The following is a 19699-nucleotide window of genomic DNA, read 5'->3' on the forward strand; positions in this document are numbered from 1 at the left end:
TTTCACAATGAGAGAGAGAAAGCAAAAGGAACAGCTCATAGAAACATGCAATTCAAGGCAAGTATACAAACGTAATAACAGGGAGAGATAAGTTAATTCGTTTTTCTTAAACGACTGTAAGAAGCTCCCATATGGCAGCTTCTTACAGTCAAAAGCAGGCTCCCACCAGCATCCTGCAAGGGATCATACTTTTTATCATCATTTATTTGGAGGAACTCCAAATTCCAAGTCTTACCAACTGCATCATGGAGAAATGGCAGCCATAGTCAACCTCTTTTTAGCTTTCACATACTATATACTACAATCTGAGGATAGTCTTTCGTATGTGCCATTTTATTTCTGCATTGTTCTAGTCCAGTTCAGATCTTTGAGCATCTGATGGAGTCCACCTGTACTACTACCTGGCAACCTGCCTTTTTGATCCTATGGTTGCAGGCTCATGGTGGTAATAGCAGAAAGATGCTCCCCATTTTATTTTCACTCAGAACTAAGCATAAAAGTTAAACTGGTGGGAAAGTTTTGATATCCTGCTACAGTAAGATTATCTTTGGTGTTATTTGTTTTTCAGCGCCAGGCGAAGACCTTCTTATTCAAACGTCATTTAATTGCTAATATTATTTGCTTATTTTATTCTTTGGCCAGGGCGACTTATTTTATATTGTTAATTCATATTATTATTATTATTATTATTATTATTATTATTATTATTATTAGAACATTTCTATGCTGCCCCTTGCCGAAGCCTCGGGGCAGCTTAGTGTATTATATTTTAATTGATGTTTTGTGAGCCATCCCGAGGCTTCGGCGAATGGGGTGGCATAGAAATTTTCTAAATAAATAAATAACATCTTCAGTCTACTAGTAATTATCCTCTCTCATATTTTGTAGGTTATCAGTCTGAAATATAAGTGTACATTTTCATTCCAAGTAATGCATCATTACTTTTGATTAATGCATTTATTTTTTCCTGGACATAGTTTAATATTCTGTAGGAGAATGACCCAGTCAGTCACTGATACAGAGGCCAAATCATTCCTCCTTAGGTTCCTAAGAAGTACACAGTGCATAGTTAAAATATCACATTTATTATCAAAGAGTACAATGAATGGTACCAACCTGGATTGCTTTAAAAGGAGATTTATAATCAATGGAGAATAAATGACTACTAGCCATAATGACAATATATCACTAGAGATATGTCTCTTAGTATCACATGCTGGGGAACATAAGAAGGAGGGGGCTAGCATGTTATTTGTGAGCTTCCCATAAGTGTATAAACTGTGATAAAACAATGCTGGACTTCAATCTGATTCAGCATGGTTCTTCTTAAGTTCTTAATGATGAGTCCAAGGGTGGCTAAATATAGATCTACTCATAAGGAAGCTGTAAAGACTAGTGTCCAGCTGTGTGCTCCTCCATTCTCCAAGAAACACATTTCTCTCAAGATGTCATGACATCATGGAAATAATTGAGGGGGCAGAACATTGAAAAGATTTGAAAACTGGGCGAATTAAGGAATCTTGAACTTTCCCCTTTCCCTAGTTTCTCAAGCAGTAATCTTGACAGCTAAAGGGAACTGTCATGATCTCTCTTTTGAGTGTTTCTTCCAGTTGTGTATCAACTTTCTTAATGGATTTGAAGAGTTGGCATTTCTGTTTCAGCATTTTTCTGTTTAAGTGCTGAATATGAGAGAGAGTAAAGGCACCTAGTAGCATGAGTAGAGTATGGGAAAATTATCACAGCACACGCTTGATATTGAGGCATCTTTGATATGAAAATATTTCACTGTGGTCCTGCACTGAGATTTCAGTTCTGCAATATGGTGGGATCAGTCCAGAAAACATTAATTTCACTTATGACCTACTGAACACGATGTGAAAAGTTAGTCATGAGTTTAATGGGAATTAAGGGCAATTAATGTACTGAAGCAGTCTTATGACCATTACAGTTTCTGGCACCAAAGGATGCTGTGGATCTGATCTAACTGTAACTATAAGCATGGGGAAGGTAATCTGATAATGGATCAACCCCATGAACCATTCTGAGAGCTCTGTTGCTAGTGAACAGCATATAAAAGCTTAAATAAATTAAAAATGCAGCATCTTTTTATAAGGTCACAGCAGCAACCTCAGAAGAAGTTAAGGTTGGTTCAAAGGGTGGGCACTGATGGCTCATATACTAATTTCAAAAGCCCTCTGCAAGCATAATTTCATACATCTACCAAGAGTGAGATATCCTTTCCTTAGCACCCTGATGACCAGAGCTATATGGGGACAGGGTAAGAGGAAAGTAGATGGCAGAAGAGAAAGGAGAATGACAAATTCCACTTTTGTCTCTGGCCACCCATCACTAGCATGTGTCACACCCCACCATCTTGTGGCCCTGGTCAGATTGTCAAGAAAGAATGCAGATCGCAACAGATAAACATCTTCCCCATAGCAGCCTTATTTCTGCAGTGTGAATTTTTTCAAGTGGTCCCTTGCAGGATGTGCTCTGCAGCACAGTCAGGGAAGAGAAATGGACATGGCACTGTAAATTTCTTGCTTTAGAGCAATAGTTGCCACTTTAAAGGTGACAATCTGAAATATAATGTACAGACCAGCCCCTCTATTTCCTTTGGCAAAGTGCTTCCAAGATGCCCCTTTGGTGCATTTTATTATCTATGTTATAAAGTGAAGCTCATCTTTAGGCAGGAACTTTACTACACCCCACACCCCCCTAAACAGCAATTTTTGAATTCTATGAAAGTTAGCACAACATTACTTCTGCTTACCTAAGCTGAACATAATTGCATAGCTTTCTCTTCATCATTAAGTGGAAGGTGCCTTCCTACACGTATATTCAGTAATAATTTTAGGTGCTAATTGCTTTTAGGTGCTAATTGTCTGAAATATATAGAGTTTTACATGCCTAAAATACAATTTTAAAGCATTTTCATGGATTCCTCTGCTGTAAAATTTTCTTAGTAGGAATGCCTGCAATGATTCTTTTCTGACACACATTCAGAAACATAGAGACAGAGCGAGTCAGAAGGGGCCTCCTGGGCCATCTGGTCTGACCCCCAGCTACAGTCAGGTCTGCTCATGACATGCTAACCATGTGCACGTCCAGCCTATCATTGAAGCCCCATTGGTGAGGGTGTTCAACTACTTCCTGCAGAGGCCCATTCCATACCCTTGGGGTCCTAATTGTCAGAAAGTACTTCCTGGCATCCAAATTCAACCTTGGTTCCCTGATTTTTGCTCCACTGGAGTGTGTCCTGCCCTCCTCTGCATGGAAAAATAGGTCTCTGCCCACCTCTGTGTGACATGCCATCATGTACCTATATGTCACCAACAGATCCCTCCGGAGTCTCCTCTTCTCCAGGCTGAAGAGATCCAGTTCCCTCAGTCTCACCTCATACAGCTTGTATGGCCACCATCCTTGTAGCCCTACGCTGCACCAAGTCCAACCTGGCTAAATCTTTCCTGTAATGTGGAGCCAAGAACTGAACACAATACTCCAGTTGCAGACACACCGGAGTTGTATAGAGTTTTGACACACCAGAGTTTTGGCTATACAACCAAGGGTGGCATTTGCCCTCTTGACCACTGCATCACGCTACTGACTTATGTTTAGCATTCAGTTGACCAATACCCTGAGATCCCTTTCACAAGTACTTCTTTCCAGCCACTTCCCCCCTAACTGTGTCCATGACACACACTCATATGCCCGAAGTGCAAGAGCTTGCACTTATCCACATGGAACGCCATCCATTTACACTATGACAGTTAAAAGATAATATGAGGAAGGTTGTTTTTCTTTTTTACATTTGTCTTCCCTTATCATGTGAGTTATTACTTTTCAAAATATATTTAATATCAAAAGTATGGATATTGACTTGCATTTCTTTTATTGAGGAAGACGCTATTGACTTGAATTTCCAATATTTGTTGTAGTTATTATGAAATAACCCATCTTATGATATAACCATACTAACTTGTCAGGGGTTTGCAGTAAGTTTCAAGGTAGTAACTAAAATATTACAGTGCCTTAAAATTAAATGATGCCAACTGACCCACCCAGACTAATGTATCTATTGAATTCGGCTCCAGTCAAAATATGCGTTTGTTAATCATCAAGAGGTGACAATGTTGTTTGCTGTTTTTAGCATACGGCTATCATGATTAATGTTCTGAAACCTGTTCTATATAAGTTATTGTTATTTTTACTATTGTAGAAGATTATATATCATTTCACAACAAGAGAGTTCTAAAATATGCTTCCACAGGAAGAAGGGCAACAAGTTAAACATTCCACAATATTTAACTCATCGGCAGCAGGTCCCACTGTTAGTGCGGTGTGGAACTAACAGTTCTGAAAGCAACTGGAAATGAGCAGAAACATTCATTTCTGCAACAGGGAAAGTCAGCAGACCTCACAGAAGGAAGCTCTGCTTACCTGTGCTTATTTTAGAAAGCACTAACTCCCTGTTGCACTAGCAAAGGATCTGACTGGTATAAAGGCATGAACAAGAGTGCAGCAGAGGTGTCAGATACTGGTGCTTAAGTCAAAAGCTTTCACAGTTTCATTTGCAACCTTTCTTGAATTTTGAAGGCCTCAGCAGGTAAATGGTATCAGCAACACCTCACTTTCAGACTTTCAGTAAAGCAGGCTATTGGAGCTGCTGGAGGTACAGGGATATAAAATATCTCCCTCCAAATCCTCTGGTACACTTTGTGTTCCTGTACACTATGCAATACTCCATATCTAATGTAATCATGAAATAGATGTTAACAGAATGAAGTAAAAGCAATACTCAAAAAAGCAAAGCGTAGATTGTTGAGCAATACTGACAAATGATGACAGATGAATAATCATTTTTAAAAAACCCAAAAAAGTTGTTGACTGTTATTTTTGATGACAGGAGAAGAAGGCATGGGGAGTAATGGCTGATGCAGACTTTGCCTTTGCATTGTGAACTTTATTATGTATACTTTTATTTATATTATAGTGGGTCCAACCATTTTTCCATCCAGATCAGATCATTTTTCCTGGTATGGCATATTCTGACCAGGAGTTGTTTTCCAGAATCTCAGACAGCATTCTTTTAAATCACGAGCCACCTACTCTTTCTAATTGGAAATGCCAGGGACTTCCTTAATGCAAAGCTTTTGTTCTGCCATTCAGCTATGGTTTCTCCTTCAATTTTCTTCAAATGAGCCCTCGATTCATAAGAATGCAACAAGCTTAACATATGTTTATCTTATTCAGATATGAGTAAAGATGAACAGAACTAATGCTAACATTCAGTTTCATTACATTTGTCACATTCATTATCAGAATATATTACACAGTAAAGAGAAATCCTATTTATGTTTACTATTCATCTGTCACTGGCATATTTGATAAAAGAATGAAATTTTCTTCTGCTGGTCAACCTAATTCAGGAAAGTGTTCTAATTACTTTTCATTATAATTTATTTTCATTTAGATTCCTTTAGATTTTTATTCTTTTTCTGTAAAAACAATCTGCTGTCAATTAAATGTATTGTGATAAATAATGTGTGCACAGTGATTAACATATTATTATGATAGATACTGCCCCTGATGTTCATCTATATAAGTTTTCATTTTATCTTTGTTTTAGTTTTATGACACAGCACTGATAAGCAATGTAAATGCTAAAAAAGTAATTCACAGTTGATAAAGTACAATAAATTCCGTTAGACAGCTATTCTGTGTATGTGAAATGTAAGATATTAAAAGGAGCATAATCCTATGGTTCTCCAACATCATCTGGAGGGCTCATTGGTTTATTCGGAGTCCAAGTTCCTAGGTCCTGCAACCTTAGTTCTGGAACTCCAAAAGCTGAGCCCCCCTTCCCTCCCCGAGCTGACTCTTCAAGGTCAGAAAGTGGCCTTGGAAATACATAAATGAGGTGCAGAGAGGGGAAAGGGCTGAGTCAATGGCCTTTGCTACATCCTGAGGGCACTTGAGCCTTCTTTTCTTCTTCATCTAGATGGCTGAAAATGACTATTTAGATGAAATGAAGGGCAGAAGACACGGTGGGAGCAGACACTGCTATCAATGCATCTCACACCATGCACTGGATGCCAATAAACCTCAGAGTTCAGAGGCTTATGTGCATCAAGGATGGGGACCATTTGAATGTGTCCTTGATGTTGTTGATATAAGCCATGAAGTTGTCTCCAACGCATGGCAATGCTATGAATGAAAGGCCTCCAAAATGACCTGTCCATTCCATGACAGCTCCATCCAGCTCCATAAAGGTCATGGGTTCCTTGATAAATTCAATCAATCTCATATTTGGTCTTTGTTGTCATTTTCTGCCTTTGACTTTCCCTAACATGATTATCTTCTCCAGTGAATCTTGCCTTCTCATAATGTGTCCAAAGTATGAAAATCTCATTTTTTTTCATTTTTACTTCAAGGGAAAACTCTAATTTCATTTGATCTGGCACCCACTTGTTTGTCTTTCTGTCAGTCCAGGGTATTCACAAAGCTCTCCTACAACACCATTTTTAATACATCAATTTTCTTCCTGTCAGCTTTCTTTACTGTCCAGTTTTCCTATGCATACATTGTGCTTGGGAATACAATGGCTTGGACAATCTTGACCTTGGTCTCCAGTAAAACATACTTAGACTTAATTATCTTTTCTAGTTCCTTCATTGCTGCCCTTCCAAATCTCAGTCTTCTTTGAATTTCTTGGTTGCAGTCTTGAGTTGATGACTGAGTAAAAGTATATGAAAATCTTTCACCCTTTTGATTTCTTCATTATCAACAGTAAAGTTCTATAATTCTTCTCAGGACAATTTTAAAATTCTTAATATTCAGTGGCAGTTCTGCTTTTGTACTTTCTTCTTTCACTTTTATCAGGAGTCATTTCAAGTCATTGCTTCTTTCTGCCAGTGAGATGGTATCATCTGCATATCTTACATTATGTCCTTAGCTTCTTTAAGTCCTGACTTCTCAAAATGTCTGCCTTCTATCACAAGTGTGTATCAATGATCAAATTTAGCTTAGCTGTACAGTAACTAAGATAGTCCTCAGAAACCTAATTTCCTTTACAAGATATAATTAGGTATAAAAAAACACACCAGCTATTTCTGAACATTATTGTCAAGGCATGATATTGATCATATCACTTCATTTTCTATACTTGTTCCTTTTCATCATTAGAATTTCTAGAAAATTGGTAGTTTCCTGAAATCTTTTGGCCTTTAACCAATATATAAGTTAATCTGAAGCACACGTAACCAGATTCATGAACCACTGTTTCCTTGGAGCATCCCAGTTAAGTACTTGTGTAGTCTCCCAGCCTGCATGCCACAATAAAGATGTTTTAAAAATTTTAACTCTACAATAATCCTTGGTTTTGTAGCAACAGATTGACATGCCCGCCCTATGAATGTTATTTTTTTCAGCAGGCATACAGTGACTAGCATATACTGATACATAGCTGTTTAACAGCAGTAATAACATGAAAATTAAATCTATTGAACTTAAATAGATGAACACTGAAGTAAATGTTTAAGGCTTGAATGCTAATAAGACAAGGAAAAATCCAAGACATCTCCATGAAAAGTTCCTGTTCAACTTTAATATTAACAAATATATCTGGCTTACGTTGTTGACACTGTTCATCAGAGGTATAGACTGTTAGACATGAATTGATAGATTAAAATATACATGGTAGGAAAGGGTGAAAGGAAGACCAAGATGTAAATTGTTGTCCATTTGCATTTGTTTGTAATGCAAAAAGTAAAGACAGTGATAATTACTTTAACACTTCTATTCACAAGAAGTTGCTAATACAGATGTCACTGTAATGTTAAAGATATAAAATACATTATTTAAAATTACTGCTACAACAGCCTTCCCTGTTCAAACCACTGTTGTTGAACCTCTTGATGAATACTGCTTCAAATTCACATTGATATTGCTGTCTTTGGAATTATTTTGTTTAAGAATGGACACCTTAAGGTCATTGACTACATGTGCTGACAGGCTGAAATGTTCTTCCTCCTGTTTCTTATGAGTGATCTGTGATAAGTGATCTGTTTAGTGGTTTGCACAGAGACTAACCAGTTTGCCATTTGTAGAAAGCAGTAAGTCATACCTGGCCCATGATGGCATTCATGGCATTAAGAGCTAAGCAGGCATATGAACCATAGCATTATGTTTGGCATAATATATATGCCTAATAATATATATTAGGTCTTGCCATAGTTTTATAACAGTTTTATAATGTTACACATATTGTCTTACCCAACAATGTTTTGTGAATGACATGTATTAAGGGATTATTATTTCCTGGACTTTTTTGCTTCCCATTCTCTCTGACAACTATCTGGGTGCTTTTTTATCCATGGGCTGCAGAACAACCCTGATTCATCAGATACTTCTGTCATTCTGCAGAGCTACAGCAGCAGCAGTACAGAATAAAACGCAGTATTAAAACTAAGATTAAAAGGCTAACTGTAAAATATTGAGAATAAATAAGCTTTCAGCTGGCACCAAAGATAATAGAGAGTAGGCACCAGACATTCTCTGGAGAGCTCACTGCAAAGTCGAGGTACCACAACCACAAAGACCCTTCTCCTGGTAGCCATCCTCTTTACTTCCTGTGGAGAGGCCTCCAAGAAAAGGACCCCAGAAGATAACCTTAGGGTCTCGGTGGTAGCATTTTACCTTCTACCCAGCATGCATTCTCTAAAGATCAATACATTATCTTTTGTGTTCAGCATAATAATACCTGTTACAACAGGGCCCTGAAAACAAAAGATGAGTTAAGTGGTTTTCAGTTACTATTTGCAGCTTTCTGCAAATATTATTATTCCATTACTTAGGGAACCCCTGCAGGGCAGCAAAAGTCATTATTATTTATAGAGATAAAAATACCTTTCTGTAGATAAAAGAAATCTCTGTATCACATGGATAAACGTGAGAGAAAATGAAATTGCCAAGTTTAAAATTGTACTTGTACGTTTTCATACATTCTACCTTCTGGCTTCAAATAATTACTTTCCACAACAGAGATTTATGTGAAACTCCTTTTTCAGGAAGTTCTTATCTTGTAGTAATTCTTGCACCACAAAAACTACCCCATCACCCTATTTTTCCAGGGAAGGAACTGATGGGCTTTTATTTGTTTCAGGCAGAAGATGCAACCTTGATTTCATCCTCTGAGAAAGAGAATGTATCCCCAGCTGAACAGCTACCTTGGTTTCAATGAACTCTAAAACTAAAATCAGGTGAAAATGCTTGAACAGTTAAGCCAGCTCTTCTAGAAGGTATGATCATGGCTGCTTGCATATGCCTTTTAGTTCAAAAGGAAAGGCTCATAGCCAGCAGAGCTTATTTGGAGATCTCTATGGTCCTATATAAGCTACCTTGTACAAAAGACTGGAAATATAACTTGCTTGAAAGTTTGCCTTTATTTTCTATATTAAGGCCTCATTTGCTTTAATCTTTTTGATTAAATCTCTTTTAATCAAGAGTTTGGTTAATAAGGTTCCTGTGTTTTGCCTTGGGAGATTTCAAAAGATTGCCCCCACTGTTCAATGGAGACTGCCTAATTAGTCAATTCACATGTATATAATAGAGTTATGTGCTCTGATAAGGATATTTGGAATCCAGTACCTAGACAGAAGTTTTACATTCCAGAGTTGGCATAAAAGCTTCCAAAGTAGCAAATGTATTAATAACCTAGTGATGAAACTCCATAATATTTTTTGTCAGAATGTGCTGAGTTTGCTCACATTCATTTAGAAGACAGTTTTTGTATGGCTCAGAAAGCAGCTTTTTAACACAGCTGTTACACTCCTGTGCCCAATGTATCTGCTTGTCAATTTTAATACATGGAATGCACTTCAGATTGTTCCTTCTCTGCATTTGAAATTGATATATTTTAAGGCAACCAAAGCAATATGATTTTGAAACCCTTTAATATTTAAATGGGATGTATATAGCTCCATTTCCCTAACATTTTTATTAAAATGTACTTGCTTTATTTTGGAATGGATATTGCAATAGATCCACACACATGTGGGGATAGTAAAGGAACTTTCCCCATTTAATATCAGGGTAAAACAAGCATTTAAACAAATCCTTACTTACAGATAAATTGCAATTTAAAATAATGAAAATATTACCTTAATGTCAAAAGTTCCAGGTTGGCCCACTTGATTGTAAAGTTCCAATTGTTCTTTGATAGGAGAAAGCCACAGTTTTACTTGATTTAGCTGATGTTCAAACTGGTTCAAATTATTTAACATGTGCTCAATTTCTTTCTGTTTTTCAGGGAGATCTTTGGATACCTTTAAGATAACAGAAATTAATGCTTTAATATACAGCAGAAAATCTTCCATATAAATAGTAATATCTCAACAAATTGTTTTCAGTACAAAATGTTAACAATGAGTAAAAACACTAATTAGGATTATGTATGGGCTTTTATGTAAATAGCGGCTATTGGGTAGGCTCAGAAGCATCAGGTCAGGCAAAGTGAGGAGGGGAAGCTTAATCCCCCACCCCCCCGCCATATTTTCTTTCTGACAAAAAACACACACACATCCTGAAGTCAATTTCACATTCAGAAGAAAAATTCCATTGTTGTCCAAGATAAGTCTGTTCTCCTGTCTGAATAATATTAGCCATGCTTTAAACTGAAAGGTCTGGGTAATTTGATTCAATATAAACATACCCCTCTAAACTGATATAAATGATGTTCTGCAGATGCTAAAGAAGACTGATTACAATAATACTGAATTCTTCAGATTTTCCTGATGTCTCCCTTTCTAACTTACATACAAATACAAAAGGGGAAGAGATGGACTTCTTAAGTATAAGTCATGGAGTGGGGTGGGGTATTGTATAATGCAATCCTAAACATATTTCTAATGAATAAGTCCTATGGAACTTAATGAGTTTCACTTGTAAATATCTAGAGAATTGACTGGGAGAAGCCCTCCCCCACCCAAAAAAAAAAAAAAAAAAAAACTTGGTCAATGTGGTTGCAGGTATTGACCACTCCTCCATAATACTGTCTTCAAAGGTTGTTGGATTCTGATTCAGAAATGGGGGAAGAGGCAGGGATGGACCTAGAAATAAGTCAAGAAGTCACTTAGAACTAGACATTTTCAAGTTCTGGAGAGATTTGGGGGAACAAACTGAGATAGTATGGATAGATTTAACATCATTAGTCTAACTATGCAGTGCAAGGTTAAGAGAGCAGAGCAACTGTGGGACATCAGATGTTTCAGGTGATTGGTGAAGGCAGCTGCTATTTGGTTTGGAAGAGAGATTCTGTTTAGAATCAACTTCCTACTATTAAGCTGTATTTCCCTAACTGTTGATTGTATCTTTTGTTATTGACTTCTGCAATACTCTTAGTTTGTATTTTTTTTGTACAGAGCCAGCCTCACTGGTCAATTTTTCCATAAGTACTTTTACTGGAAAAACTTTTGGTAGAGGAAGACCTGCTTGCAAGAGAAATACAGATACTTTGGAAGACTTAGGGCCAATCTTTGTATGTTTAGACAAAAATTCAACAACACCTGCCATTCAGCATCAGCAGGAGAATCTGGGAGTCACAAGACTTTTTCTGTCTAAACATATTCAAGATTGCACTCTTAGGTTCTTATTCATGGGTATGCACCTTTTCTTCATTATTAGGAGGGGAATATCTTTGTCTTATTTTAATAACCCTTAAGTAAAGAGCAATAAAAGAAAATACAACTATATTTGTACACATGAATGAAAGAAAAATACTTTTCCAACTGTCAACCTCAGAGTGGCTTAAAATGGGGGGTGGGGAGTGTCTGCCCACTTTAACAGATAGTGAGTCCTGGTTGTATCAGCGATTCACAGAAAACACAAAGATTATTACTACAACAGAAGGGAAAATGAAACAGGCTTTCCAGATTAAGATGTTCTATCCTTATTGTATGCAGATAGATGTTCTTCTGGCAAGCAAACTGCAAATTAAGTTCAGAGAGTGTATTAATAAAGTAGCAAGTATTACCACAACTTGATATACAAGTTTATTGCAAACTTTGACAACCATCACTATGAATGTTATGAAAGAAACCATTCAGAATGCAGGCCTTACTCACAAGTAAGTTTCATTGAATTTACTAAGTGGGTTTAACAGAGGTGGGCAACTTGTGTCCTGCTATATGTTTTAAATTACAACTCTTTTGATTACTCAACGTTACCTCTCATCAGCTCTAGCCAGCATAGCTATCAGCTAAAACATATGGAGGACCACAAGTCCCGCACTCTGATATCTTTTATTTATTTAATATGTTTATATTTCACCCTTTTCCTGCAAGGAACCTAAAGCAACTCACATAATCATCTTCCTTCTCGCCACTGTATCCTCATAGCAGCCCTGTGAGGTAGGTTAGGGTGAGAGTTTAAAGTCTAGGCTCAAGTTATCCAATGAACTTCATGGCTGAGAGGCACTAGAAACCAGTTCTCCTGAATCCCAGTCCAACACATTAACCACTAGGACAAACCGGTTCTCCTGTACAAAATATATATGATTGGAAACTCAGTGACCAGTTTCTCTACTAGGAAAGCTTGCCGTAGATTTATCAGAAGCATGCTGATCACAGAGCTAATAATTTATGGTCCCCTTCTAAGTTCCAGTTCTAATACAAGAGCCACCCATAGCCTAAACTTTCTGGAAATCTGTATAATCCCCTTTTAAAGGCATTCAAGATGGCAGCCAAACTGTATCTTGTGATAGCAAATTCATCAATTCACAGTGGTAGTAGTATTTGCAAATTTCACATATGCTGTATGAGCTAGTTCTTCTTTTGCCTCTCTTGACTCTCCCACCATTCAACTTATTGGGGTGTTCCCAGTTTCTAATATTATAAGAGGAGGAGAAAAGCTCCCTATAATGTTGTGTGCATCTTCGTATATACTTCTGCCATATTCTCCCTAATTTGCCTTTTAATGTAATAAACTCCATAATATTGTGTTCATATAATATGTTCAATTTTTATTTGTAGGGTTGTCCAGCCTCCAGATCATTATGCTTGCTATTTTCTGCACCTTTCTGTTTCCTTTGCTTTCTGTTAAGTGAGTAGTTCCCCCTTCAGATGCAGTGTTAATACAGTTAACTTAGAACCCTTCTGAAAAAGAGCAATAACTATGGACCCATAATAGATTTTTTTCCCAATAATGAGAACTCCCATACATTTTAGTTACGGCTTTCACCTTCTACCTCCATGTTTAATAGAGTGTGATTAAGAAGTCACCTTACTCTTTATTTATTTTAATCCTGTTATGTGTAATACAACCACATTCTATCCCAGCATATCAAGGCCCTAGCTTAAAAAAGAAACAGCTACAAATACATTCACTTACTATACATGTTCAGTAAATGCCTGTGCATAGTTTAGTCTATTTTCACATTACATTATCTTAATCTTCATTAAGTATTTTAACTCCCAAACTGTAGGGTACTGCTTAGCAGCTTTCATGCTTACATAAATAAATATGAACTACTGCTGAGAATAGCAAGTATGCTGAAGACAAAATAAGCCTATCTATGAAACATTTTGAGATTAACACTGCATTCAATCATAACTAATGATGCCATGCATTAAAAGTACTAGACCAGGGATGTCTTGTCCTTTTTGGCACTACAGAGCCAAAAAGGGAACACAGACAAAGTAAAAGTGAAAGCCTTCAGACTGCAGTACCACTTCCTAGATCTACAACATGATGCTAACTATAGGAAAACCTGTATAGACCAGTCTCTATAGGAAAACCTGAAGAAAAACTACAAAGCACTAATAGTGTCCCACCTGCCAGGGACAACTCTTTAATATGCCTTGATTAGCATATGCATATTTTCATCTATGGGGTCCACCTATAGCAGCTGGTGTCTGGCTGGTTGACATTAGCACTAGTACTGAACCCACTACTGAATTCAAAGCTTTTTGTACTAGAACTAATAAAGTCTATGCCTTTTCCTTGAAGAGCAATCTGGCTGTCAGATTCCCATACTATCCTACATTACATGAAAGAAAATACATCTGTCCATGAATGGGTTTAGGCTAAAATGGAGACTGGTAGTCAGTGTCATGGTCTCAGGCAAACCCACTGTATATCCAAATGTGCCCTAAAAAGTAAACATAACCTAAACATACATGCAATCTGACAAAAATACTAAGGCAAACTACACAGTACATGATAAGATGAACAGTTAAAATACTCTTAAGTATCCTATGGTTTTATGCCATTTTAGCACCATCGGTCACATGCTGCAGTTGAAGAATTCTCAGATGCAGCAATAAATGACTACTCCAAAATCAGCAAATGAATTGTCCAGAATTCTTCAGCAAATACAACCGTTAAGTAAAAATAAAGAGAGGGCCCCTGGACAAATGCAAAACATACACTGCCAAGTATGTCATGCCTTCTTCAATTATGTCTTAAATAAATACAAATAGGGCATAGGTAGTGCTGAATTCTGGGCATGATGCAGAGGTGCCACAAGCATCCATATGGTACGTATATCATTATGTGCCAGAAAGATGAATGAGCCAAAGATGAAAGTGTGCCCACACCTACATTCCTTGGAACAGCACATCCTACTTCTAAAATTATCCACATTTTCAATGAGGGTTAGCAAACAAGGATATGGCTGAAGATAAACCTTTTCTAACTTTAAAATGAACTGTATTGCATGCTTATTTATGCATGTCTAGGAGTACATAAGACCGTATTATGGCAGTGTTCCTGTGCACATATCTACTCAGAAGTAAGTCAGACTAAGTTCAGTGGTACTTACTCACAGGTAAGCATGGATAGGAATGCAGCCATGGTGACACACAGGAATAATTGGGGCTTTTAAGATATATGAACAATAGTATAATCTCAGGTACAGATTAGATGTAAATCCCTGGAAATTAAATGTTTTAGTTAAGCTGAGGCCCTATATTCATTCATCTGAAAGTAAACCCCATTGATTTCCTTCTGAGGAGACATACACTAGATGGCACTGTTAATTTATTTAATTTGGAAAAAATGCAATATATACTTGATCTGTAACTGATGGAAAGCCTTAGAAAAATCTCCACACGTATACTCTTCCCACTATCTGTATAATACTTAAAATAATTAATATCCATTTTAGATTGAAAGTATTACTTTAGGTAAGGTTATATGCCAAGTATTATCTAAAACATTTTTAAAATCTGAACTTTAGCATGTTAGTTCAAGAATTAATTAAGGTAAGTTAATTGGCAGCTTAGAAACAGAATAATTTAAAAGGTTTAAACTCTGCATTTGGTAATAGCTGATGGTTTTAATTTTATAAAATAGTTCCCATTCCTCATAAGAATGTTCATCTTTATTGCAGCCTTAAAATTACACTGCAGCAATCTTCAGTCCCCTAATCTTGCGTAGCTAAATAGTCATAATTTTATTGTGGGTACCAAGATTTTCTCTTTACTTAACAAGATGTCTCCCAAAATTACATAACTGAACAGGGAATTAAATTTGAATAATAGGTTATGACATGGGATTTTCCTTTCCTTTTACAGCTACAAATATTATTTTCCATCACCCATTGCTGCTTCCACAGAGCCAAAAACCTTGAAATGCCATTTGCCCTGAGAGAAATCGAATTTCATCAGATGATGAAGCTGCAAGGCTTTCTTTCAGATTCAGACTTGGAAACTGACATTAATCTGTTTAACTTCCAGATTATATTACTGAAATTAATGGGCAATGGGGCAGTCTTAGTGAAGTAAGGATGCAGCATTTCACCTCTACTTAGTATCTTATCCTTTGTTGGGGTAAGGACTCATTAGAAGAAAATGACATTAGTACTTCAGAGTCTTCATGATGTTCCTATGAACTTCCTGTCACCAATCAAGTACCGAGTTTACCTCAGTCAAACTGTTTATTGGACTGGAGGATAGGCATTTGCACCAGACCACAATGTACAAAACATATTGGTCAATCAAGCATTAGAAATTGTTTGAATAAGGCAAACTTCTACTAGTTATAATTACAAGATGTGAAATGGCTCTAACTATATCTCTAGGTTTCAAGGGCTTAAACTTATCATGTTGGAAGTCGATACCATTAGTAAATCACAAACTCCACTGAGTATCATTACATCAGTCTTGTCTGGGCTGAGCTTCGGTGGACTAACCTGCATTCACATTTTAGTTCTTTTATGGAATATAGATTTGTAGCACATTTTTCCTTGAGACTACTCAAACTTTCTACAAACCCCTAATATGTACCTGCCTAACTTTGCTGTTAGATGACTTAGGGCTGGGATTAGGGTTTACTAGCAACAGTTTCTTCCCTGGACAAGGAATCTATCTGGAAGCTAGTTTTCCATGTGCCCTCCACTGTGAAGTATACTTTTTTGTCCCCAGTGATGTCAGCTCAGCTTTCTACACTATGTTTTTTCACATTTAATAGTCCAACAATCAGGATATGGTTTTGACATTTTCATTGATTTTCACCTTGTTAACTGGATTTCTGCAAAATGTACTTTGACCCATATCTTTATACCAACCATGCCTATCACTTTCTCAGTATGCAATTTTCAGCTCATGTTGCCTATGAAAGCTAATGCCTCAGTCACCTACTTAATCTTGGTGATACTACAGCATTCTGCTTCCTATTGCTGCTGCAGTCATAATCATCCTTTTGGAATGCATTGTAGTAAAGCTGATATGATTGTAGTTGTGCAAAAGACAGTAGCCATCTTTAGATGGGCAATCATGAAATTGTCAAGATATACACAGATTTTACACAACAATGTAAGGTGCAAAGCAATATCCATAAAATTGCAAGTTGGAACCATCATGAAGCTGACCACTGTGCTAACCACCTCTGTACAAGACACCACTTTGCATAAAGAAATCTGTTAAGATGCAAGCATCTTCACTTAAAGATAAATCAGAGAGCAGAGCAAAGGAAAAGGTCTATTGAATGCTTTGGAAAAATGCTGCCTGGAAGAACATTCTAGTACAGGACTCAGGATAAGGAGATGTCATATATTTGCTCTAGTTTGAAAAGACTACGATTATTGTTAGTTCCTTTGGCAATACAGAACGATATTATGTACCTTTTAAAGAAACACTTATCAAAGCAAAAGTGAGAAGTGAAACAAGACACTGGGAGAAATCTGTCAATTTCCTGCTTCCTGGCAGCAGAAGCAAGCAATGGAAGGAGGAAATTATCTGGTGGAAAGATGGAGGGTCTTCATTCATGAGTCATGGTATAAATATTTTAAAATAAAAGAAAAAAGTGGGCTAACTTTTCAATGTCTGTCAATGGGAAATGGAAATGAGTTCTGCATGGGAGTAGTGACTGACAAGCATCCCAAAAGTCAATGCAGTATTAGTGCTGGATAATACAATATTTTATTGTTTTGCTTTATACATTGTCATAAATCACCTAGAGATCTTCAGTTATGGGCTAGTACTGCAGTCAGTCAATCTATCCATCCACCCAGCCATTCAGATTTTCCCCTCAAATTTAAGTGCTTGGAGGTTGAACGTGCTGGACATTCTGACTGACCTGCTGACTGGTTTTGCAACAGACTCCTGGCAGTGCAGGAATTGGGAGGAAAGAGGACAGCAACCTTTGCCAACCTGACTTCCTCACAGAGTGCAACTGTGGGACAAATATCAGTTCTAACAATGATGGAGGTGACAGAATGAAGGGAGAGGAGAAGGCAGAGAAACAGAAAAGAATGTGTTTGCATCATTATAACACCAGACAGACAGCACTGTTTGGATATGGCCAGTTCAATATCTTCTTCCTATTCTTAAGGCAGTGCATAAGTGCACACTTCCTCCTTGTCCTCTGCTCCCAGCCCAGCACTTTCAAGATGCATCAGAGCACTTCCATGAATCTCATTATTTTATGAATTCCACATATAAAGTATGCAGCAAAGCACAAGTGCTGTAGAAATATGCCATGAAGAAAGAAGTGTGCACCTATGAAATGCAGAGGTAGTATGAGAAGCATTTAGTCCCCTCCTTTGGCCAGTGAAGTTCTACTAATCTCTTTAGCATATCAAGAGAAAGTACAGAGAACATGCATGCTGAGAGAATGGAGGAAACTAACTGCTGAAAAATACAAGAAGCACCTGTAACAGATAGCAGAAACATACTACAACACAATTGCTAGTATGTCTAACCTTTATCCAGCGATGGTTAGCTTCCTTGAGTCTAGTGTCAAGCTTCTGTTTTACTTCAGGGCTCAGTGATGCACTACCAACAGCTTTTCCTCCAGCTTCATTTAATCGTTTCAGTATTCCCTTGTGAGGAGGCAGTTCTTCCACTCTTAACTGGAAAAGACAAATGCAACATTTAAAATGAGCTTTAGTAGAATTCTCAACTCCCTTATCTTCACCTCTATTGATTGGTTTATCAGCTGAAGCAACTAGACTCCAGAGCTCAATTCAGCACAATACATCCACCACTTCTGTTCTAGGTTACAGTGCCTCAGGAAATGCAACACACACACACACACACACACACAATTTTGCTTGTGCATAAGCAAGATATTTTCAAGACACAGATGTTCACAAGAATGTCAAAGCCACACTTGGGATGAAACAAAGTGATTGGATTACTGGGGGAAAAAATAAGAGTGGTCAGCTACAAATGTCAAACTCAGAATTTAGCCCAAAGTGTTTCCAAGCTACAAAAATAAAAATATAATTAGTTGTTTTCTTAAGTGAGTTTATACATATTGACCTGGTTTAAATGTAAGAATAAATGATGTCTCAGAATTTTTAGTCTTGCATATTCCTTTCCATTCTCCTGGTGTGACCAAGGGGAAGGTATTGGAAGCATAAGCGCTGAAGGAGCGCTTACATCCATATTTGCCCAGTCGCCCCCTGAGATCGGCGGGAGAGGCCCTTCTCCGGGAGCCCTCCGTGAGAGAAATTAGGAGGGTGGCTACTCGGAGAAGGGCTTTCTCAGCGGTGGCGCCTAAGTTATGGAATGCGCTCCCCAGAGAGGTCCGCCTGGCGCCGTCGTTATTTGTTTTTCGGCGCCAGGCTAAGACCTTTTTATTTAAGCAACATTTTAAATGCTAAATACAATTGAATTTTATCTGGCCAGGGTGGCTTATTTTATAATGTGTGTTTTAATTAAGATTATTTTATATGGATATTTTAACTTATTGTTTTATCTATGTTGTAAGCCGCCCCAAGGCTTCGGCGAATGGGGCGGCATAAAAATGTTTTAATAAATAAATAAATAAATAAATAAAATATATTTTTCCTTTTCAACTTGTCAGGATTCAGTTGTTAGATTAGAAACAGTGGGGATAAGTTGAGTGTGCTTTTGAATTTACTTGTCAGCTATCTACACTGTATTCAGGTGTGTCTCCTCATGCACATTCTGGCATGACTAAAACTAGATAAAGGTGTTAACAGCTTAAGCCTGTGATCTACTCCAACAGTTGAAGTATAAAATTTCAAGAAGAAACTTTTGTGACACTGAATGGGTAATGAACTGTTTAGACTGACATTCTAAATGCTCAGAATGATCTGTTAAATTTTGCTAAATGAAGTGGCAGAGGATAGTAAGTATAAAGTAGTTCATATACGCTCATTTCTTCTGTGCTGTCTCATCTCAACAGCCAATCATCTGTTTTGATTGGAGTCAGAATGAAGGGGTTTTTTTGG

The 19699-nt window shown here is 37.3% G+C and overlaps 1 protein-coding gene across 8 annotated transcripts in view; it reads right to left on the reverse strand.

The window, feature by feature from the left end:
- Positions 1–19699, reverse strand: part of DMD (dystrophin) — a 994758-nt gene that overhangs the window by 352683 nt on the left and 622376 nt on the right. For all 8 annotated transcript variants that reach the window (XM_044441365.1, XM_044441364.1, XM_044441363.1 and 5 more), the window contains 2 exons: positions 18200–18349; positions 10161–10325 (listed from right to left, as the gene is read on the reverse strand). In XM_044441365.1, the coding sequence (XP_044297300.1) occupies positions 10161–10325; positions 18200–18349 (315 nt within the window). The remainder of the gene's footprint in view (positions 1–10160; positions 10326–18199; positions 18350–19699) is intronic.

The sequence above is a fragment of the Varanus komodoensis genome, unplaced genomic scaffold (assembly GCF_004798865.1).
Source record: "Varanus komodoensis strain SLA01 unplaced genomic scaffold, ASM479886v1 scaffold4, whole genome shotgun sequence".
NCBI classification, from domain to species: Eukaryota; Metazoa; Chordata; class Lepidosauria; order Squamata; family Varanidae; genus Varanus; species Varanus komodoensis.